At 43.8% G+C, this 24582-nt stretch overlaps 1 protein-coding gene and 1 non-coding gene across 2 annotated transcripts; both read left to right on the top strand.

Annotated features, from left to right (window-relative positions):
• Positions 1–416: 416 nt before the first annotated feature.
• Positions 417–491, top strand: Trnat-ugu. The gene has a single exon. It is a non-coding gene; the product is annotated as a tRNA-Thr (tRNA).
• Positions 492–12371: 11880 nt separating this feature from the next.
• LOC124722692 lies at positions 12372–21313 on the top strand. The gene is made up of 2 exons (XM_047247832.1): positions 12372–13094; positions 21173–21313. The coding sequence occupies exons 1-2, from the start codon at positions 12372–12374 to the stop codon at positions 21311–21313; spliced, it is 864 nt and encodes a 287-aa protein (XP_047103788.1).
• Positions 21314–24582: the final 3269 nt, after the last annotated feature.

Raw genomic sequence — 24582 nt, forward strand, 5'->3', positions numbered from 1 at the left:
CTTGGTGTAACGAGCGTAAACGTTGGACGATTGGAAAGTGGAAAAACGTTGTGTGGAATGACGATCGACGGTACACAATGTGGCGATTCGATAGCAGTGTGTGGGTATGGCGAATTCCCGGTGAACGTCATCTGCCAACGTGTGCGGTGCGGTGGTATTACGGTGTGATGGCATCTGTTCTTTCGGATATGTAAGAAAGAACAGATGCCATCTTCATATCGTTTAAGGTTAACCGGCTGATGACCTTCTTCAGTGCGGATGCACACGATTTGCCTGAACTCATACGGGACTCTGCCGCGAGTAATGGGTATAATGGCAGCGGCACTACGAATGTAATGTGTGGACTATAAGTTGAGAATGTGGATCTCACGGGAAGTGTGCGGGCGATAAATCTCTGCAGTCGCACTATCCTCTCTGCCCTCGGTGGCTCAGATGGATAGAGCGTCTGCCTTGTAAGCAGCAGATACTGGGTTCGAGTCCCGGTCGGGGCACACATTTTCAACTGTCCCCGTTGATGTATATCAACGCCCGTCAGCAGCTAATGGTATTGATTTAATTGTAATTTCATTGTATTATGGTGTGGTCGTGTTTTTCATGGAGGGCGCTTGCACCCCTTGTTGTTTTGCGTGGCACTATCACAGCACAGGCCTACATTGATGTTTTAAGCACCTTCTTGCTTCCGACTGTTGAAGAGCAATTCGGGAATAGTGACTGCACCTTTCAACACATTCGAGCACCTGTTCATAATGCACAGCCTGTGGCGGAGTGGCTAGACGACAGTAATATCCCTCCAATGGACTGGCCTGCACAGAGTCCTGATCGGAATCCTATAGAACACCTTTAGGATGTTTTGGAACGCCGACTTCGTGTCAGGCCTCATCGACAGACCTCGATACCTCTACTCAGTGCAGCACTCCGTGAAGAATGGGTTGCCATTCCCCAAGAAACCTTCCAGCACCTGTCTGAACGTATGCCTGCGAGAGTGGAAGCTGTAATCAAGGCTAAGGGTGGGCCAACACCATGTTGAATTCCAGCATTACCGATGGCGGGCGCCACGAACTTGCAAGTCATTTTCAGCCAGGTGTCCGGATACTTTTGATCATGTAATAAGAGGTAAGAAATAAAAAACGTATACATGGTTATACACATTTTTTATTCAGTAATTATACACAGAATGCACTACGTCAGCTGGTTGTTTCTTTATGTTAACACCAGTACAGAATATAGAAAATGAAGCCTTCTTGTAAGGACAGAATTCAGCATCTATTTCTGTCAAACTTATTGGCAATACATTAGTCTTCGCCAGTACCATCCTGACCCACTGTTCTAAGTCGTCTACATGCACACTGTTCATACTTAGATACCCTGCAATGTCTCTATACACATCTTTAACGCAAGGCAGCCATCGGTTCAGTCTTTCCAACACAATGGGTAGTACCATTTGTAGATCGAAAAAGTTTTATTCGGTGGAGTGCTGTAGATAAATGGATGTGCTACGTGATTTCACATGGACTGCAGAGTTATTGTACACTGTTGTAATGGACAGAGTTCGAGTAGCACAGTAAATGACGGGGGAGGCCGGCTCCGGTGATACTCGGCGGTCAACTGCTGCATAATATACACCTTTGCACGACAGAGATCATCCCATTCCACCTCTGTAAACCGCACGTAATTACTTTTAGCTGCATTTTTCAATCTCTATTACAATACACCACTCTTTCAAAAAAATGGCTCTGAGCACTATGGGACTTAACATCTGAGGTCATCAGTCCCCTAGAACTTAGAACTACTTAAACCTAACTAACCTAAGGACATCACAGACATCCATGCCCGAGGCAGGATTCGAACCTGCGACCGTAACAGTCCCGCGGTTTCGGACTGCAGCGCCTAGAACCGCACGGCCACCGCGGCCGGCCTACACCACTCTTTGCCTGTGGCTGCATCTATACCAATATGTCAACGTTTCGAACAACTAGCGGTTAAATTATACAATAGAGAGAGGAGTAGTGGTGTACAGGGCTTAATTGGAATATTCTCATCCACTACATCCTTACTCTGTCCATGCAGTATCACTGGAATATTCTTCGTATGATGGAGGCCAGTGTCCACCTGCGTCATGGTGATTAGGACCCTCGGTGCACTCCAGCGAGTCAGGGGCTGGCTGGGTACATTCAACCGACAATAACAGCTGATTGTTTTGCTCCATCACAGTTCATCCCATTCCAACTCCGTAAACAGCACTTGAACACTTCTCTACGCATTTTCATCTCTAACACAACGTGGCAATCACTGTCCACTGATGCTTCTATACCAAAATTTAAGCGCAATGGACGGGCAGTTGTTAAATAATAAGTTGAAATGAAAAGCAGTAGAGCACTGGGAGGAATCGGCAGCTTCTCATCCACCACCGCAACACTCTGTCCTTGCAGTAACATCAGGATGATCTGGGATGGTGCATGTGTCAGGGACCACTACTGACCCGCTCCATGTGCCCCCAGCACAGTTCTTCCGAAAATCAGAGACTGGCTGAGCGTCTTCAACACACAAATCGACGAGCAGTATGGATAATAGTAGCTCGTTGTACTGCTCCAACAGGCTAGTCAGATGCGCTACATCATCCTACAGTGCTGGTACTGCTGCTGGCCCTGAGAGGCCAGAGGTCGCTTCAGGTCCCAACAAGCCGATGGCTGCTGCTAGATCACACGTGCTGGAGGTAGCTACTGGTCTGAGCATGCTGGAGGTTGCTGCCTGTCTGGGCTTGCCAGAAGTCGCTGAACAAAGAAGAAGAAACAATAAGAATCCACAGAGAAAGATATGGGGTTGAACAAACTTTTAGGCTTCTTCTGTGAGATGGAGGCAGCTGAGGATCTCGGCTGCTGCTGATGCTTCATAATTCTTCCACTGCCTGCGACTGAGAGTGCATCTGTCTTATATCCCCCTAACGACACAATCACATGACTGGATGTAGTGTTCCTGAGTTTCTATTGGCTCCTGCCATTTTTAAGCTTGGGGAGGGCGGATGCTACTTTCCTGTTGGTTCCCAAGGGAAGTGGTGCAGGGAAAAAACCTGTTTCAAGCATCCTCAATTGAGCTCCACAGGCCAAAGAGAACACCTCTGGTTTATTCTGTCTGGGGTAGTGGAATAGGATGACGTTGTCCTCGATGGTGAGTGTTCATCGGAGGTGAGAGTATCATCTGGAGCGCCCCAGGGAACTGTGGTAGGTCCGCTGTTGTTTTCTATCTACATAAATGATCTTTTGGATAGGGTGGATAGAAATGTGCGGCTGTTTGCTGATGATGCTGTGGTGTACGGGAAGGTATCGTCGTTGAGTGACTGTAGGAGGATACAAGATGACTTGGACAGGATTTGTGATTGGTGTAAAGAATGGCAGCTAATCCTAAATATAGATAAATGTAAATTAATGCAGATGAATAGGAAAAATAATCCCGTAATGTTTGAATACTCCATTAGCAGTGTAGCGCTTGACACAGTCACGTCGATTAAATATTTGGTCGTAACATTGAAGAGCAATATGAAGTGGGACAAGCATGTAATGGCAGTTGTGGGGAAGGCGGATAGTCGTCTTCGGTTCATTGGCAGAATTTTGGGAAGATGTGGTTCATCTGTAAAGGAGATCGCTTATAAAACACTAATACGACCTATTCTTGAGTACTGCTCGAGCGTTTGGGATCCCTATCAGGTCGGATTGAGGGAGGACATAGAAGCAATTCAGAGGCGGGCTGCTAGATCTGTTACTGGTAGGTTTGATCATCACGCGAATGTTACGGACATGCTTCAGGAACTCGGGTAGGAGTCTCTAGAGGAAAGGAGGCGTTCTTTTCGTGAATCGCTACTGAGGAAATTTAGAGAACCAGCATTTGAGGCTGACTGCAGTACAATTTTACTGCCGCCATCTTACATTTCGCGGAAAGGCCACAAAGATAAGATAAGAGAAATTAGGGCTCGTACAGAGGCATATAGGCAGTCATTTTTCCCTCGTTCTGTTTGGAACTGGAACACGGAGAGAAGATGCTAGTTGTAGTACGAGGTACCCTCCGCCACGCACCATATGGTGGATTGCGGAGTATGTATGTAGATGTACATGTAGAAGTTGTCTCCTCCACTTTGGATTAACCGACTGTGGTCCTTTAGTGCAGAGCCGAGTGGAGGGTGTGAATCAGAGGCTCAGGCGGTTCTGCGACAGTGTAGGCTGCGGATTCCTTGACTTGCGCCATCGGGTGATGGGTTTCCGGGTTCCGCTTAATAGGTCAGGAGTCCACTACACGCAGGAGGCTGCTACACGGGTGGCAGGGGCTGTGTGGAAGAGACTGGGCTGTTTTTTAGGTTAGAGGGTTTCAGGGAACCACAGATGGGGCGTCCGTCTAAAAGTGGGCAGGTGAAACACAATAAGGTACTTGTAGAAACAATTGGTATTGTAGTTGTAAATTTTCGTAGCTGTGTTGGGAAAGAACCAGAACTCCAAACCCTAATAGAAAGCACTGAAGCTCAAATAGTTGTAGGTACAGAGAGCTGGCTAAAGCGGATTCTGCCGAAATTTTTTCAAACGATCGACCGAGCGAGGTGGCGCAGTGGTTAGCACACTGGACTCGCATTCGGGAGGACGATGGTTCAATCCCGTCTCCGGCCATCCTGATTTAGGTTTTCCGCGATTTTCCTAAATCGCTTCAGACAAATGCCGGGATGGTTCCTTTGAAAGGGCACGGCCGATTTCCTTCCCAATCCTTCCCCAACCCGAGCTTGCGCTCCGTCTCTAATGACCTCGTTGTCGACGGGACGTTAAACACTAACCACCACCACAAACGTCCGCCCCGGTAGCTGAGTGGTCAGCGTGACAGACTGTCAATCCTAAGGGCCCGGGTTCGATTCCCGGCTGGGTCGGAAATTTTCTCCGCTCAGGGACTGGGTGTTGTGTTGTCCTAATCATCATCATTTCATCCCCATCGACGCGCAGGTCGCCGAAGTGGCGTCAAATCGAAAGACCTGCACCAGGCGAACGGTCTACCCGACGGGAGGCCCTAGCCACACGACATTTCCATTTTTACCACCACAAACGATCGAACAGTTTTCAGAAAGGATAGATTAAATACAGTTGGTGGTGGAATATTTATTGCTGTCAGAGGTAGTTTGCCTTGTAGCGAAATTGAAGTAGATAGTTCGTGTGAAATAGTACGGGTAGAGGTTATACCTGACAATCGGACTAAAATATTCATTGGATCGTTTTACCGACCTCCCGACTCAGATGATATAGTTGCTGAACAGTTCAAAGAAAACTTGAGTCTCATTTCAAATAAGTACCCCGCTCATACAATAATAGTCGGTGGTGACTTCAATCTACCCTCGATATGCTGGAAAAATTATACGTATAAAGCAAATTTCCAGTCTAGGTACGGCGGCAGGCATAAAACGTCATCCGAAAATGTACTGAATGCTTTCTCAGAAAATTATTTTGAACAATTAGTTCATGAGCTTACTCGAAGCGCAAATGGCTGCGAAAGCATACATGACCTTTTAGCAACAAGTAAACCTGGACAGACAGTGAGTATTGTGACGAATACAGGGATTAGCGAACACAAGGCAGTTGCTGCTAGGCTGAATACCGTGATACCTACTACCATCAAAAAGAAACGCAAAGTATATCTGTTTTAAAAAAGCTGACAAAAATATTCTTAACGCCTTTTTAAGAGACAGTCTTCACTCCTTCCTATCTGATCATGTAAGTGTAGAAAAGTTGTGGAACGTTTTCAAAGAGCTAGTATCGACAGCAATTGAGTGATATTTTGTTGTTGTTGATGTGGTCTTCAGTCCAGAGACTGATTTGATGCAGCTCTCCATGCTACTCTATCTTGTGCAAGCTTCTTCATCTCTCAGTACCTACTGCAACCTACATCCTTCTGAATCTGCTTAGTGTATTCATCTCTTGGTCTCCCTCTACGATTTTTACCCTCCACCCTGCTCTCCAATACTAAATTGCTGATCCCTTGATGCCTCAGAACATGTCCTACCAACCTATCCCTTCTTCTAGTCAAGTTGTGCAGCAAACTCCTCTTCTCCCCAATCCTATTCAATACCTCCTCATTAGTTATGTGATCTACCCATCTAATCTTCAGCATTCTTCTGTAGCACCACATTTCGAAAGCTTCTGTTCTCTTCTTGTCCAAACTATTCATCGTCCATGTTTCACTTCCACACATGGCTACACTCCATACAAATACTTTCAGAAACGACTTCCTGACACTTAAATCTATACTCGATGTTAACAAATTCCTCTTCTTCAGAAACGCTTTCCTTTCCATTGCCACTCTACATTTTATATCCTCTCTACTTCGACCATCATCAGTTATTTTGCTCCCCAAATAGCAAAACTCCTTTACTACTTTAAGTGACTCATTTCCTAATCTAATTCCCTCAGTGTCACCCGACTTAATTCGACTACATTCCATTATCCTCGTTTTGCTTTTGTTGATGTTCATCTTATACCCTCCTTTCAAGACACTGTCCATCCCGTTCAGCTGCTCTTCCAGGTTCTGCTGTCCCTGACAGAATAACAATGTCATCGGCGAACCTCAAAGTTTCTATTTCTTCTCCATGGATTTTAATACCTACTCCGAATTTTTCTTTTGTTTCCTTTACTGCTTGCTCAATATACAGATTGAATAATATCGGGGAGAGGCTACAACCCTGTCTCACTCCCTTCGCAACCACTGCTTCCCTTTCATGCCCCCCGACTCTTATAACTGCCATCTGGTTTCTGTACAAATTGTAAATTGCCTTTCGCTCCCTGTATTTTACCCCTGCCACCTTTAGAATTTGAAACAGAGTATTCCAGTCAACATTGTCAAAAGCTTTGTCTAAGTCTACAAACGCTAGGAACGTAGGTTTGCCTTTCCTTAATCTTTCTTCTAAGGTGAGTCGTAAGGTCAGTATGGCCTCTGTATACCACATTAATTAATAAGTGATGTTACTGATCCCCCATGGTACACGAAACGGGTCAGATCGTTGTTGCAGAAGCAACGAAAAATGCACGTCAAATTTAAAAGAACGCAAAACCCCCAAGACTGGCAAAGTTTTACATAAGTTCGAAATATAGCGCGTACTTCAATGCGAGATGCTTTTAATAATTTCCACAACGAAATTCTGTCTCTAAATCTGGCAGAAAACCCAAAGAGATTCCGGTCATACATAAAGCGCACCAGCGGCAAGACGCAATCAATACCTGCACTGCGCGATAACAACGGTGAAGTCACTGACGACAGCGCCACTAAAGCAGAGTTAGTAAACACGGTTTTCCGAAACTCCTTCACCAAAGAAGACGAAGTAAATATTCCTGAATTCCAATCAAGAACAACAGCCAAGATGACAAACATAGAAATAGATATCCTCGGTGTCGCAAAGCAGCTTAAATCGCTTAATAAAAGCAAGGCCTCCGGTCCAGATTGTATACCAGTCAGGTTCCTCTCAGAGTATGCAGATAAAATATCCCCATATTTACCAATTATATACAACCACTCGCTCACAGAAAGTTCCGTACCTAAAGACTGGAAATTTGCTCAAGTCACACCAATACCCAAAAGGAAAGTAGGAGTAATCCGCTGAATTACAGGCCTATATCACTAACGTCGATTTGCAGTAGGGTTTTGGAACAAATACTGTATTCGAACATTATGAAGTACCTCGAAGAAAACGAATTATTGACACATAGTCAGCACGAATGGAAATGGCTCTGAGCACTATGGGACTTAACATCTGTGGTCATCAGTCCCCTAGAACTTAGAACTACTTAAACCTAACTAACCTAAGGACATCACACACATCCATGCCCGAGGCAGGATTCGAACCTGCGACCGTAGCAGTCGCGCGGTTCCGGACTGAGCGCCTAGAACCGCTAGACCACCGCGGCCATAGTCAGCACGGATTCAGAAAACATCGTAGTCATCGAGTAAAACAGAAGTAATATCCGGCGTTCCCCGAGGAAGTGTTATAGGCCCTCTATTGTTCCTGATCTATATTAACGATATAGGAGACAATCTTAGTAGCCGTCTTAGATTATTTGCAGACGATGCTGTCATTTACCGTCTTGTAAAGTCATCAGATGATCAAAACGACTTGTAAAATGATTTAGATAAGATACCTGTATGGTGCGAAAAGTGGCAATTGACCCTGAATAAAGAAAAGTGTGAAGTTATTCACATGAGTACTAAAAGAAATCAGCTAAATTTCAATTACGCGATAAGTCACACAAATCTGAAGGCTGTAAATTCAGCTAAATACTTAGGGATTACAATTGCAAATAACCTAACTGGAACGATAACAGATAATATTGTGCGTCGAGCAAACCAAAGACTGCGATTCATTGGCAGAACACTTAGAAGGTGAACAGGTCTACTAGAGAGACTGCTTGCACCACGCTTGTCCGCCCTACCCTAGAGTATTGCTGTGCATTGTGGGATCCGCATCAGGTGGGACTGACGGATGACATCGAAAAAGTACAAAGAAGGGCAGCTCGTTTTGTATTACCACGAAATAGGGGAGATAGTGCCACAGACATGATACATGAATTGGAGTGGCAATCATTAAAAGAAAGGCGTTTTTCGTTGCGACGGGATCTCCTCATGAAATTTCAAGAGCACCAGTTTTCTCCTCCGATTGCGAAAACATTCTGTTGGCACCCACCTACATATGGAGAAATGAACATCACGATAAAATAAGAGAAATCAGAGCTCGCACAGAAAAATTTAAGTGCTCGTTTTTCCAGCGTGCCGTTCGAGAGTGGAATGGTAGGGAGACAGCCTGAAGGTGGTTCATTGAATCCTCTGCCAAGCACTTTATTGTGAATAGCAGAGTAATCACGTAGATGTAGATGTTTCAAAAAATAGCTGCAGCACAGGCAATAGTCTCTATCAGTTGTGAAATGCATCTTCAGCCCATCTCACTCCATTGCAATTATTTGCTGAAAAGTATTCACCCCACACTCATCCATTACCATCTCCTCCCATTCCTCCTGTAGTATTCTATGGACGCAGTCCTCAGCTGTATGCTCAGAAGTAATATACTTATTAAATTCCTCTCTGTCTGACAACAACATCTCTTCAATTGAACACATTACGACAGTACCTTCTCAGTAGGGGACTATACAGGGTGATTCAAAAAGAATACCACAACATTTAAAAATGTGTATTTAATGAAAGAAACATAATATAACCTTCTGTTATACATCATTACAAAGAGTATTTTAAAAGTTTTTTTTCACTCAAAAACAAGTTCAGAGATGTTCAATATGGCCCCCTCCAGACACTCGAGCAATATCAACCCGATACTCCAATTCGTTCCACACTCTCTGTAGCATATCAGGCGTAACAGTTTGGATAGCTGCTGTTATTTCTCGTTTCAAATCATCAATGGTGGCTGGGAGAGGTGGCCGAAACACCATATCCTTAACATACCCCCATAAGAAAAAATCGCAGGGGGTAAGATCAGGGCTTCTTGGAGGCCAGTGATGAAGTGCTCTGTCACAGGCTGCCTGGCGGCCGATCCATCGCCTCGGGTAGTTGACGTTCAGGTTTCATAACTAACCTTTTTCGTAGGACTCTCCATACAGTTGATTGTGGAATTTGCAGCTCTCTACTAGCTCTGCGAGTCGATTTTCCTGGGCTGCGAACAAATGCTTGCTGGATGCGTGCTACATTTTCATCACTCGTTCTCGGCCGTCCAGAACTTTTCCCTTTGCACAAACACCCATTCTCTGTAAACTGTTTATACCAACGTTTAATACACCACCTATCAGGAGGTTTGACACCATACATCGTTCGAAATGCACGCTGAACAACTGTCGGCGATTCACTTCTGCCGTACAAAAAGCTTTCTGTTGAGCGGTCGCCATCTTAGCATCAACTGACGCTGACGCCTAGTCAACAGCGCCTCAAGCGAACAAATGTACAACTGAATGAAACATTATAGCTCCCTTAATTCGCCGACAGATAGTGCTTAGCTCTGCCTTTTGTCGTTGCAGAGTTTTAAATTCCTAAAGTTGTGGTATTCTTTTTGAATCACCCTGTATACTGAGTTTGGATAGCACGCTACAGTCACGTTCTGAACAAAGCTAAAAAATCCAGCAAAAAGCATGCTATGCCATAAAAATCTCTATTTTTTTCATCACACGAGCAATCCATACTGAGATCCATACTGTCTGACAGCTCAACACAGATTGAGCGATTTAGGGGTGGGAGTCGATTGGAAAACTGTTGCTACCTAGCGCCAGCGTATGCAGCAAGAGCATCAGCAGTGGGCTGAACTCCACGGCATGAAGATGCACATGCTCGGTGGTCTGCACAGTGCCTGGTGGTGTCCAGCCGGATGATATATGCGTGGAAGACCCAAAACAATGACTCGTATATCACACTTCATTCCATTCCTCGAAACTTACAGATATGGAAATTGGGGGAGAGGTGGGGAAGAGTCCTGTGCCCCATAAACTGATTAAATAAGGAATATGCAAACTGAACTGAACAATATATTGTTATATCAAATTAATATTTATTTGAATTTCGTGTTGTGAGAGCCTTCCTCTCGAATAGCTCACCACAAAAAATGGTTCAAATGGCTCTGAGCACTATGGGACTTAACTTCTGAGGTTATCAGTCCCCCAGAACTTAGAACTACATAAACCTAACTAACCTAAGGACATCACCCACATCCATGCCCGAGGCAGGATTCGAACCTACGACCGTAGCGATCGCGCGTTTCCTGACTGTAGCGCCTATAACCGCTCGGCCACACCGGCAGGCTGCTCACCACAATCTGAGTCTTTTTCCTGTCAGTTCCCAGATGACGGAGGCGAGGGGTGAAGTGATACGGGGGAGGGTAATGTTGGGGGATTTCCTGTGAGGGGGAAAAGAGGCTCAGAAATGTGGATGGGGTGATAAAAATGTGTCCCTTTTCCCAGAGGGATTGGGGAGGAGGAGGGGGAGGGGGAAAGGTGAAAGGGCTATCAGAAGGATGGATTGGTGTGTGGACATTTGCCACGCCGCACATTTGCCACGGCGGACATTTGCCACGATTTTACCTGCGCCGAAGGGTTGGGTCTCTTGTCTCCCCCTCCTTTTGCTCCTCCTCCTCACTCGCCGCCCGACCCGCAGTAAAGGTACTCACTGAGCCTTTCCGCTGGTTTACCTAACATAAGATCAGAATCTCTATGGATTTTCCACCGCATTTCTAGAGAGAGTTTCATTGTGGAAACTATTAAATGCATCTCGCATTTAAATCCGCACCTTATTTCGAGCCTCAGTAAAACTTCGCCATTCTTGGAGATTTTGCGCTCGTCTAAATTATACGTGCCTTTTTCAGTGGTCCTGCAGCAGCTTTCTGTCGTGTTTTGTGTACCATGGGGAATCAGTTCCGTCTGTTATTAATTTATTTTGTATGAATCTCTCGAGTAACTCCGCCATTGCCGGTCCCAAGCCCGGATGAGAAAGGAGGAGGGTTAGAGGATGGGCCAACCCCCCATCCTCTGTAAAAAAAGATTCTGGTTAAAGAAAAAGACAAAAGGAAAAACTGGACGGATCAAAATGGTGACGAAACTGGATACGTAAATGGATTTTCTGGATTTAGAATTGGAACATGGAATGTAAGGTCAATCATGACGGGGGGAATGAAACAACTTGGAGGAGAACTGAGTAAATATCAATGCATAGTGGCAGCAATTCAAGAAACAAGACTTCCTCAGGGTGTTATGAAGATTGGAGATACTCACACGCTCTTTAACAGCAATGAGCTAAGCCCAGCCTGGACTTCTGGAGTTGGTTTTGCTGTACACAATAAAATGATATCGGCTGTCAACAAATGGTCTCCTGTAAACGACCGAATCTGTTGGATGATTTTACACGCTAAACCATATAAGATCTGCCTAGTCAACTGTCATGCCCCATCAGAGGATGCCGATGAAGAAACAAAGAATAACTTCTATCTAGAACTAGAGAATGTAGTAGACAAACTCCCAAGACACTCAATTCAGTTGATAATGGGAGACTTCAATGCCCAAGTGGGAAGAGAAGTGCAGTATCGTCCAACGATAGGGCCTGATAGTATCCATGAAACAAGCAACGAGAATGGTATCAAATTAATTAACCTTGCCGATACAAGGAGAATGATCGTTAGAAGCACATACTTCCCCCGCAAAGCAGTGCATAAAGTAACCTGGATATCCCCAGATGGAAGTACGATGAACCAGATCGATCACGTTCTTGTTGACCGAAGACATCATTGTAGTGTCGAGCATGTAAGATCCTTTCGCGGGGCAGATATGAATTCAGACCATTTCTTAGTGGTAGTCAAACTACGTCTGAAACTTTCAACCATGTGGAGAAGAAATTCTGAAATGATGGTCCGCTTCGACAAGAATAAGTTGAAAGATGTAGAAGTGAGACAGCGCTATCAAGAAAAAATTGCAGAACATCTCACAATAACAGAGAACCCTACCAGTGTGGAGAACGCATGGATGCTGCTGAGGAATGCAGTGTTAGAAAGTGCAAATGAAGAACTAGTTTGCGATGCAAAACGAAGAAGTAAACCTTGGTTCGATGAACAATGTCGAGAATCTGTTGAGATTAGATCAGCGAAGAGGATAAAATGGCTACAGCAACTCTCGGAAGAAGCAAGGGTAGCTTACTACGAAGCGAGGCGTAACACGGACCAACTCATGAGAAAGAAGAAACGGGACCACCACAAAAGTCTGTTGATTGCAGTCGAAGAAGCAAAGTCGTCACGCTCGTTTTTCCAGGCCTCAAGATTCGCCAGAGGCGCATACAGACAACGTACATTGGTCCTAACGAATGAGACGGGTGAAGTTGTACCGCCAGAAGAGCAAGCAACCCTATTTAAAAAACATTTTGAAAACCTATTGAATCCCGACAACCCACCAGTAGGGACAACACAGACGGATGCCCGTTTTGACAGAGTTGAAGTCCCTGAACCATCTGAGGAAGAAATCAGTGTTGCCCTAAAAGCACTCAAGAACAACAAGGCTCCAGGAGGTAGTGGTATCACAGCTGAGATGCTTCGCTTGGGAGGGGAAACACTGGTGGGTGCTTTGAAACGATTAATTTCTACCATCTGGGAAGCAGAAGTTATTCCTGAGGAATGGAAGGGAGCAATCATATGTCCCATATTCAAGAAGGGAGATGCTACTCATGTATCCAACTACCGAGGGATTTCGTTACTTGAAATTGGCTACAAACTTTTTACAACACTGCTACTAAACCGCATGAAACCACTGGCTGAAGGAATTGTAGGGACCTATCAATGTGGGTTCGTTGCTGGACGATCGACAATTGATCACATATTTACTCTGAGGCAGTTGATAGAAAAATTCTACGAATTCAATAAGGATCTACACCTCATCTTCATCGATTTTCGACAAGCTTATGACAGCATTGACCGCGCCACGTTATGGGAAACGTTAGAGGAACTTGGCATCCCATCAAAATACATCCGCTTAATTGCTGCTTGCTACTCTCAGTCTACGGCCCAAGTGCGGTTTGGTAATCAACTATCACCATCATTCAGTATACAAAATGGATTGAGACAAGGAGATCCATTGGCGCCAATATTATTCAATTTGGCCCTGGAAAAAGTAAGCCGTGACACTTGTCGAACCAGAGAGATGGAGATGGTGGGAGCAGACACAATCTTGGCATTTGCTGATGATGTTGTGATCCTTGGCGACACTCTAGAGCAAGTACGCAGGGATACTTCCCGATTCCTCCACAATGCAGAGAAAATTGGGCTGGTGGTGAACGAGGAAAAAACTAAATATCTTGTTGTATCACGTCGCCGAGATCTCCCTCCTTCCATTGGTGTCGACAGGCATACCTTCGAACGAGTTGAAGAGTTCAAGTACCTGGGCTCCATACTAACAAATAGAAGTGAAGTAACGAAAGAAGTACAGCAACGTATAACAAATGCTAATCGCATGTTCTTTAGCCTGAACAATCTTTTCAGATCTCGGCTGATATCGCAGAAGAACAAGATCCACCTATACACGACACTGGTGAGACCAGTACTTTTATACGGCTGTGAAACTTGGGCAACATCAGCAACAGCAGAAGAAGCAATATGTGCATTTGAAAGGAAGGTACTTCGGAAGATATATGGACCCATCTACAATGCCATGGAAGGTAAATGGGAACGAAGAAAAAAAGAAGATTTATACCAGCGGTATGGAAAGCCACACATTGGACGAATATTGGCGCAGAAGAGACTCCAATGGTTTGGCCACATCCTACGGGCAGACGGATCCCTTCCAAACAGAGTCCTCCACTCTCAACCCACAGGAAAACGCCCTAGAGGACGCCCAAGAACTCGATGGAAGGATAGGATAACAACGATCCTGAAAGAAGTGGAACCAGCAGCCGTGGAGGAGGACGCCAACGACCGGATGAGATGGACTGCCATCTGCAACAGCTCCCTCCTCTCGTGTAATTGACAGACACTGCGTGTGTGTTTTTTTTTTGTTTTTTTTGTTTCTGTAATGTATCCCTCTTGCCTTTTAAACCTTTGATTGAATGCCCTGTTTATTTTTTTCGTTTTTCTTTAAGCTGTAATGTACATATGTAACTTTTACTACTGTATAGAGTACTTTTGTAAGTCTTTTTGTCTTTACTTTTCCTTTTGTTCTTCTTGCTGTAGGCCTTAAAGGCCCGATAAGGCAATAAATGATGATGATGATGATGATGAATCTCTCGAGTGCTGTTGATACTATTTCTTTGAGCTGAAGCCACATATGGTCTTCACTTACGTAGTTTGTAAGGACTGTCTCTTAGAAAGACGTAAATCGAATTTTTAGTTGCTTTTATAAATAGATATATTTCATGTTTAGTTTTGGTGAATTTCTTTGTTACGGAATTGGGCCTCGCTACGACTGTGTGTTCACTAATCCCTGTATCCATCGTGATGCTCAGGCTTATTTGTGGCTAAGAGGTCAAGTGTGTTTTCATAACCATTTATAATTTGAATGGCCTCGTGGACTAATAGTTCAAAATAATTTTTAAAAAAGAATTTAGTACAATTAAGGAAATTGTTTTCTATCTACAATAGGGTCTGAAAATGTATTTTTGTCAACATACATAAAGTAGATTGAAGTCACTGCCAACTATAACAATATGAGTAGGGTGCCTATTTGCGATGAAACTCGAGTTTTCTTTGAAATGTTCAGCAACTGTTTCATCTGAGACGGGGGGAGGAGGGAGGGGGAGGGGGTCGGTAAAAGGAGCGAGTTATTAATTCATTCCGGTTGTCGAATATGACCTCTGTCCATACTAAGTCACAGGAACTGCCTGCTTCAGTGTCGCTTGTGAGCTGGAACACACATTACATTATTTTTCCTTAAGTTGTGCTTCTTGTTTCTGTTGCAGTGGAGATAATTACAATTACGGCTTTTCCCTCCAAAACCTAGGATGCTTGCTCTGTGACCCTGTAAACACCAGAGCTAAACAATGTAGAACAACAACGTACGTTACAAGCATAGCATTCTGTATTACTTCATTTCCTTATTTCTAACATTTTAAAATTGTACGTCGACTTTAGATGATATGTCAATCATAGATGTTCTTATTTCTGTTTATGAACGTACTTTCAGTCATGTTTTGAACATTGTCAAAAATGGCTCTGAGAAATATGGGACTTAACTTCTGAGGTCATCAGTCCCCTACAACTTAGAACTACTTAAACGTAACTAACTTAAGGACATGACACACATCCATGCCCGAGGCAGGATTCGAACCTGCGACCGTAGCTGTTGTGCGGTTCCAGACTGTAGCGCCTAGAACCGCTCGGCCTCCCCGGCCGGCTTGAACATTGTCCCGCTACGCTTTATTAACTAATGTTTCGCCGCAAGGGATATCAGATTTTAGAGAGTAAATTAATACGGAGTATGTCGTTCTTCTTTTCAAACATTCACATAGAGAGTAAATTAATACGGAGTATGTCGTTCTTCTTTTCAAACATTTACATACCCATTTCTTCTTTCCTTATTGTCTTTTGGGTATGCAGTTGTAGTAATTAAAGTAGGCACAAATCCAGTGATCAAAAAGATGATTGGCGTACATTCGCATTCTCTTTACATCGTTCCTTTCTTGTTGCTCTCGTGGCGTTGGACTGTACAGACAGAGGGATCTATATTTATACTTGGCAGAACTAATTACAGACTGACATAATAGTCGGAATTGCTTACGTTTCCAAAAGTTTATAAATATATCGATTTTGAAAAGAAGCTCTGTATTTCGCCAAGATGTCAAAGAAGAAGGTCCCTTACGTACTGGCTGTATTGAGTAAGATGTGGAGACGGCGGTTTGAAAGCAGACAGAAGAAGTACGAGGAAGGGCGTCCCTTACCTGAGGGATCGCTACTCAAGCTACCTGGCGAAGGGGCAAGTGTGGCAAATGTCCGGCGTGGCAATGGTCCAGCATTCGGATGGATTACCCCCAGGGGGTCATAAATCAGCCTCCAAGTAGTCATAAACCACTTAGCAGAACAATATATTAAGGAGGGAGGAGTGGTTTAATTGATCAGTTTAATTAAATAGCATATTAATTTCATATCAAAAATGCACCAGAACGAACTTTGTCTCATTATTGATGTGACCATACCATAAGCAGACAGTCAAGTGTGAACGGCATGGACGCCATGGATCCTACTGATCAAATGCTAGAAGCAGGTGGGGCTGGAGTATTTATCTCTCCAAGGAAAGGCTGTGCTGTACGACGTCATTTGTAATGACTGAATTGATTTTCCTCTTCAAGTCGTCAGTGATGTTCAGTTCCTCTATATTTGCTTAATGAATTTGCTGCAGGGTCATTACTGCTTAGTCAGACACTCGCTAGTCGTTGTTACGTCCTACCTAGTGTCCGTCGTGTAACATTACAGGAGCAATGAAGGTGGTTCAGTCTGCACTGTTCTAACCATTTTCTGTTGAGCTACTTGCAGTCTTTCTTAAGAGTGTGGAGATGGTTATTTTACCCGACCCACTGACAGCATTGAAATGTTGTAGTTCCTGGCTATCAAAACTTCGGCATAATTGAGTAACGCTGGCTGTTAGAACTTAGAAAAACTTACTTTTACGTCCTCTTACTAGTTTTATCGGCAACATTCCGCTCCACTTTAATTCGTCCTGAATTTTACTCTCTTTTAACTGTTTGGTTAACAGCCTCACATATTTACATTCAGTTTAGACACTTTGTTTACGAAAATACTTATCCTAGCTTAACCGTATCTATTAGCTTGCTTCTTTTTACATTTTACTCTAAAAATCTCTTACTTAGTAGTATGAGTCTAATCCAAAGGAATTTCATAACAGGTGTCCCTTTTGGATGATTTATCCTCTTAATCAGGCAAAAGTAGGCTGCACAAATTATAGCTAGTACCTCCCTAATACTGGTAGTCGATACAGTGATTGTTATGATTTGTTGTTTACTATTCTCTTGAAATCTACAAACATTTGATATACCGAAATTTTTCCTTTTTCTGCTGTAAGGTGTCAGTATTTTGCACCTTAAAAGAAGTCTTTACCTCCAATATTACTTGGTTAAGCGCCTACAAGGATGTATCAAATAGGCCCTAATCCGTTATTGGATCATCTGTGTGACTAACAGCGTCAAGTACACTTAATTTAACTCATACTGTTTGCGCATGTAGGGTGATTGGGTAGAAACAATGCTGTACTAGCTCAGTGTGCCGGCCGCTGTGACCGAGCGGTTCTAGGCGCTTCAGTCCGGAAGCGCGCTGCTGATACGGTCGCAGGTTCGAATCCTGCCTCGGGCATGGATGTGTGTGATGTCCTTAGGTTAGTTAGGTTTACGTAGTTCTAGGTCTAGGGGACTGATGACCTCAGATGTTAAGTCCCATAGTGCTTAGAGCCATTTGAACTAGCTCAGTGTAAGCCACATTGGGAGTGTGTGCATATACCAAGCCGTTTTCCTTCCGGGAAGCTCTTGAGAAGGTCTTAAAAAAAGAGATGCGTAGCCGTGGGAGGAACTAGCGGTCCGTGGCGGCCGTCTTTGCAGAGTTCAGCGGTGATGATGATGATGTTGGTTTGTGGGGCGCTCAACATCGTGGTCATCAGTGCCCGTAAAAGTTCCAATATTTCCATTTCCAGTCTCGCCACTACCCGAACGATGATGAGATGATGAAGACAACACAAACACCCAGTCCCCGGGCGGAGAAAAATCCCCGACCCGGCCGGGAATCGAACCCGGGACCCCGTGATCCAGAGGCAGCAACCGTAGCCATTAGACCACGAGCTGTTGACGAGCTGGCAGTGAACATGGGCAGCAGCGTGAGATGCAGTAGCGTCTGGCACCTGGAAGTCGAGACAGTAGACAATACAGCGGATTCCGCACGGCTTGAAACCTGCTACCACGGCGCCGCTAGGCCTTAACTTGTTGAGCATGTAGGCATGGCGCGTTCCCACATTTCGTCGATGACGTAGGGAGATATTCCAGAAGTTTTGAAACCAAAACCAAAATCTAAGTCGGTTGGTGCACGGAAGAAATCGGCTTCCAGAAATAGGATTTGCCACCCCCATTTAAAGAGGTTGGGGGACCGAGACTTGCTGTCGGAAACGCAGAAGAAAAACGTGGTCATTCTGTCGTCTTCGATCTTATAGCTCGTTCAGATCAGATGTGCTCTGTACATACGACAGATAGACTTTCCGTCTTCTGCTCTTTTGTAGCAGATAGCTGTTAGGACGCCCTACTTACTTCCTACTATACAGGGTGATTATAATTAATGTTAAACTTTCAAAACGCTGTAGAAATAACACCTCTGGTCACAGAATGACGTCACATTGCATCGGAATGTTATCGGAGATGGGAGAAAACGCATGGCAGAAGAAAAGAAAATTGTGTGAAAATTGACCAATAGATGGCGCTGTATAGGTCAAAATACGTAAATGAAAACAGCTGTCATCCGCACGACTCACTGAAGTTAGCATAAACACTCCGGGTACACGGGTTTTCCCCCTTTCGCGTCTGTGACGTTCGCCATGACTGTCTCAGTGCAGGATCGTGCTCTGCTTGTAAATCTGTATTACAAGAATGATGACTGTGCACACGTTGCTCTGCAGAAGTTCTGGACACTGAAGGGTTTGAAAAAAGACGTTGGTCCGATGACTGCTGTGGGTCTGGAGAAAAAATTCGGAAATTCGAAAAAGACGGGTTCTTTTGGAGTGCAACTTGATAGAGGGGGGAAACGAATTGATTCGACGTCAGTGGAATCAGTGGCCACAGCAACGCAGAAGGAGACGTGCGGAGGTGTGCAAACGTGTCGTGCACGGAGAATTGCCCGAACATTGGACATACCTGTGAGCACGGTACGTAAAATCCTACGAAACATCCTTCTTTGCTACCCAGTCAAAATTATACATGTGCACGAGTTGCTTCCCGTTGACCTGCAAACAAGAGAGACCTTTGCTTAAGAATTTGTTGCCCGCATGGAAAAGGACAATGACTGGCCGTGGAAGATTTTGTGGACAAACAAAGCCCACTTCCATATGACAGGATATGTCAATACACAGAAGTGTCGGATCTGGGCAACGGATAATCTACACGCAAACCAACCAGTATCACTTCATCCTGAAAAGGTCACTGTGTGGTGCGGGTTTACGGCATCATTTATCATAGGGCCACATTTTTTCGAAGAGACAGGTGCTTCCGGTCCTGGTACCTGTATCGTCACTTGTGAGCACTATGAGTGTCTTTTGCTCAACCACGTCATTCCAGCTCTCCAACAGCGTGGATGTGTGGTTGGGATCATTTTTATGCAAGATGGCGCACCTCTGCACGTTGCAAACCCAGTTAAGCAACTGCTGAAGCGCCATTTCGGAAATGCTAGAGTTATCAGCCGTCATTTCCCTACAGTCTGGTCATCCCAATCACCTGATCTTAATCCTTCATTTTCCAGCATGTCCAGATACACGTGTCCTGTAACGTTTTTTTCGCAGAAGAAAAAGGGGCCGTAAACTTTAAACCGTGAGATTGCACAAAACACGTTAACTTTTGGTGAATTGCGAATTTGCTGCACGAATGCGTGAGGATTCTCTACCGCCCAGAATCCCACATTGTGTCTGTTCACTTCACCATTAAGAAAAAATGTTGCTTCATCACTGAAAACAAGTTTCGCACTGAACGCATCCTCTTCCATGAGCTGTTGCAACCGCGCCGAAAATTCAAAGCGTTTGACTTTGTCATCGGGTGTCAGGGCTTGTAACAATTGTAAACGGTAAGGCTTCTGCTTTGACCTTTTCCGTAAGATTTTCCAAACCGTCGACTTCTGAGTCTAGGGCTATCAGAAAGATGTTGTGTTCAATGTTCCGATTGCAAACTTAGCTCCACTGAAGGCACACATTGTGCAACACATTCTGAACGTGACACCGGAAACACTTCAATAAGTTGTGGAACATGTTGTTTCTCGATTTCAACTTATTGCAGAAACCGGCGGACAGAGTATTGAACATGTTATGCGCCAGTCACGCGTAAATTAATAATACGATATGATTTTGATTGATGCTTTTTATGCTGTTTTTGGCCTCAGGATACTTAAAAACCGATGTGATTGATGCTTCTTATTCGGTTTTTGGCCTCAGGACAATTAAAAACCGATATGAGCGATACTTTTATGCTGTTTTTGGCCTCACGACAGTTAAAAACCGATTTTTCCTATCCGATGTGATATGGCCTTGCCGTGGTGGATGGGCTTACGTAACTAACAGTATCACACCCGTACACCCATGCACACTGAGTAGTACAGTTTATTTAACGTCAGACGTACACCTCAGGCATTGTGTATCATTCATTTGTCATTTGCAGTCGATCATTATTAAATTATGATGCCTACAGCGGAATCTATTTCTACATTTTGTAACTATTTATTTTTCTTCTGATATACGTTTTCCTCCTTCTCCGACAATATTCCGTTGAATTTGACGTCATTCTGTCCAGAGGTGTTATTTCTACAGCGGTTTGGAAGTTTAACTTCAATTATAAAACTTAGACGTTGTCTGAACTTCGCTCCACGGCAGGTAGTTCGCCTCTGGATCAGTAAACAATCATGGAGAGCACTTCATCCGCTGTACAGTGACGTTATAAGACAGCATTCGTTTAGCAGTATTCGGACTGCAGTCAGCCATCCAATGTTTTCGAGTCACGCTCCAGCAGTGCTGTTGGCGCCGACCTCTTTGAGAAACAGCGCTCTGTATTGACACATTTTTACGTTTATGGTGATATAGCATATGCTCTGGTGGTGTAGGGGCACAAGTACAGGGTTATTACAAATGATTGAAGCGCTTTCACAGCTCTACAATAACTTTATTATTTGAGATATTTCCACAATGCTTTGCACACACATACAAAAACTCAAAAAATTTTGTTAGGCATTCACAAATGTTCGATATGTGCCCCTTTAGTGATCTGGCAGACATCAAGCCGATAATAAAGTTCCTCCCACACTCAGCGCAGCATGTCCCCATCAATGAGTTCGAAAGCATCGTTGATGCGAGCTCGCAGTTCTGGCACGTTTCTTGGTAGAGGAGGTTTAAACACTGAATCTTTCACATAACCCCACAGAAAGAAATCGCATGGGGTTAAGTCGGGAGAGCGTGGAGGCCATGACATGAATTGCTGATCATGATCTCCACCACGCCCGATCCATCGGTTTTCCAATCTCCTGTTTAAGAAATGCCGAACATCATGATGGAAGTGCGGTGGAGCACCATCCTGTTGAAAGATGAAGTCAGCGCTGTCGGTCTCCAGTTGCGGCTTGAGCCAATTTTCCAGCATGTCCAGATACACGTGTCCTGTAACGTTTTTTTCGCAGAAGAAAAAGGGGCTGTAAACTTTAAACCGTGAGATTGCACAAAACACGTTAACTTTTGGTGAATTGCGAATTTGCTGCACGAATGCGTGAGGATTCTCTACCGCCCAGAATCCCACATTGTGTCTGTTCACTTCACCATTAAGAAAAAATGTTGCTTCATCACTGAAAACAAGTTTCGCACTGAACGCATCCTCTTCCATGAGCTGTTGCAACCGCGCCGAAAATTCAAAGCGTTTGACTTTGTCACTGGGTGTCAGGGCTTGTAGCAATTGTAAACGGTAAGGCTTCTGCTTTAGCCTCTTCTGTAAGATTTTCCAAACCGTCGGCTGTGGTACGTTTAGCTCCCTGCTTGCTTTATTCGTCGACTTCCGTGGGCTACGCGTGAAACTTGCCCGCACGCGTTCAACCGTTTCTTCGCTCACTGCAGGCCGACCCGTTGATTTCTCTTTACAGAGGCATCCAGAAGCTTTAAACTGCGCATACCATCGCCGAATGGAGTTAGCAGTTGGTGGATCTTTGTTGAACTTCGTCCTGAAGTGTCGTTGCACTGTTATGACTGACTTATGTGAGTGCATTTCAAGCACGACATACGCTTTCTCGGCTCCTGTCGCCATTTTCTCTCACTGCGCTCTCGAGCGCTCTGGCGGCAGAAACCTGAAGTGCGGCTTCAGCCGAACAAAACTTTATGAGTTTTTCTACGTATCTGTAGTGTGTCGTGACCATATGTCAATGAATGGAGCTACAGTGAATTTATGAAATCGCTTCAATCATTTGTAATAGCCCTGTATCATTTTTTCTAAATTGTGATTGCTTACTTCGTACAATGGTGATGTCAGTCATTTCGTGTGTATTAGTAGGTCACGTGAGTTAAACAGGACAGAGATAAGCAGTGAAGGGCCAAAAACAATACAGGGAAAATCTGCACTATATATATTATTTCTGAGAATATTAATTTTATCAGTGATTTCATTATCTATGAGTTCGATATTAAATAAATGTGATGAAGATAACTATATTTGTTCTTTGGTAGGTATTAATTGAATCACTGATTGGAAAAATGAAGAAAGTCGAATCAACTCTATTTAGAGACAATTAAAAAAACACTTGTTAACACTTACAATATTGTTCCTACAGTTTTGTGAGCAATTACAAACTTTTAGAACTAGGTTATCTGTACACAGTGATGAGTCGTTCCCGCGCATTCGATGAATATTATTTACGCTATCCTCCTTGGAAGTTGGTGGATATTCGTCACTTTTCCATTAAATGATCCTCTCGTGGGGAGTTTGCAAAGAACGTCACAGTAACATAGGTTTACACAAACTACACTCCATCGAAACAGACCTTGGAAGGCGTCACAGGATGCAGATATGGAGGTGCATGTGGCCAGCACACCACTTTCCTGGCCATATGTCAGATTACGAGACCGGGGCCGCTTCTTCTCAATCAAGTAGCTCCTCAGTTTGCCTCACAAGGGCTGAGTGCAACCCGCTTGCCAACAGCACTCGGCAGACTGGATGATCACCCACCCAAGTACTAGCCCAGCCTGACAGTACTTCGGTGATCTGATGGGAACCGGTGTTACCACTTCTGCAGGACCGTTGCCATATAAGTTTTCACTACTATTTATTTTTATTTATGTTACTAACTATTTGAAAACGTTGATATTTATTTAGTAAAACATCTTAAGAATAACAGTGTATTGTTATACAATAAAAATTTTTTTGTTTAACAATATTCTTTAACACTTTTTAATCTTCTTCATCAGATTGTACTATGTTGTCTTTTTGGAAGTCCTAATCTTCTCCATCAAACTGGAAATCATTATTTCCTGTGGGCCACAGAAGAATGTTGTTAAAATACTCTTGATATTCTAGTGGAATGTACTTCGTTATTTTATTAAGATCTTTCAGCTTCTTCATATTTATAGCAATATTATTGTTGTATTCTATAGTTCTGGGATAATAAGGTATTTGTTTTCATTTAAAAATCCTCTATGTATTGCGAAGCAGTCCATCTACCCATTCCGAACAATCGGCATGACCTGGATTCTGATGCTTATAGGTCAAACGCCGGAATTTAGCAAGCGAAAATCTTCCCTTTGTTTGACAATTTATGGCAAATGAAGATTTTTTAAAGTGGTGCGGCCACCATTCCTTAAAGTCAATAATATCTTTATGTTCAATAATCTTGACTTGAAACGAATTCAGTGTTTTTCTTGAATTAACTATCATTTCAACGTCTGTTTGACAGAGTAGATTCTATCTTGCTGTCGTATGACTCTCTTAATTGTGGCAAAATCGCTATCACTTGGGAGGAAGGAGTAACCTCGAACAGGAAAATAATGCTGAATTATTTGAAATTTTCCAGTCATTGCGAGATGCATCAGGTACCATATAATAGTTTTGTTTTTATTTTGCACGCCTCAAGAATAACTGGACACATGTAATTCTTTCACTGAGCCAGGTAGTCCACTTATATAGTCACTGAGAAATGTACACACTTCATTGGTGTTAAGCGTACAACAGCGTTATCACTCACAGCATGCAAACTGCAAAATGCTTCACGACATACCTGTATCCTTTCGGTCTGTTTCATAACAAAGAATCTGTATGTACCTTTCTTTTCTGCTCTTTCTCCTTTGTACAGGTGAAAGCTCTATCAGCTCCATTAAATGCAAATCTTTCTCCCTCTTAGTTTTA

Source organism: Schistocerca piceifrons, chromosome X, assembly GCF_021461385.2.
Source record: "Schistocerca piceifrons isolate TAMUIC-IGC-003096 chromosome X, iqSchPice1.1, whole genome shotgun sequence".
Classification (NCBI taxonomy): Eukaryota; Metazoa; Arthropoda; class Insecta; order Orthoptera; family Acrididae; genus Schistocerca; species Schistocerca piceifrons.

Coding starts and splice junctions, on each gene's coding strand:
- LOC124722692 (XM_047247832.1), top strand. CDS start 12,372: ATGTGGAGAAGAAATTCTGAAATGATGGTCCGCTTCGACAAGAATAAG. Junction 13,095..21,172: donor GCTTGGGAGGGGAAACACTG/GTGGGTGCTTTG, acceptor TTCGTTTAGCAG/TATTCGGACTGCAGTCAGCC.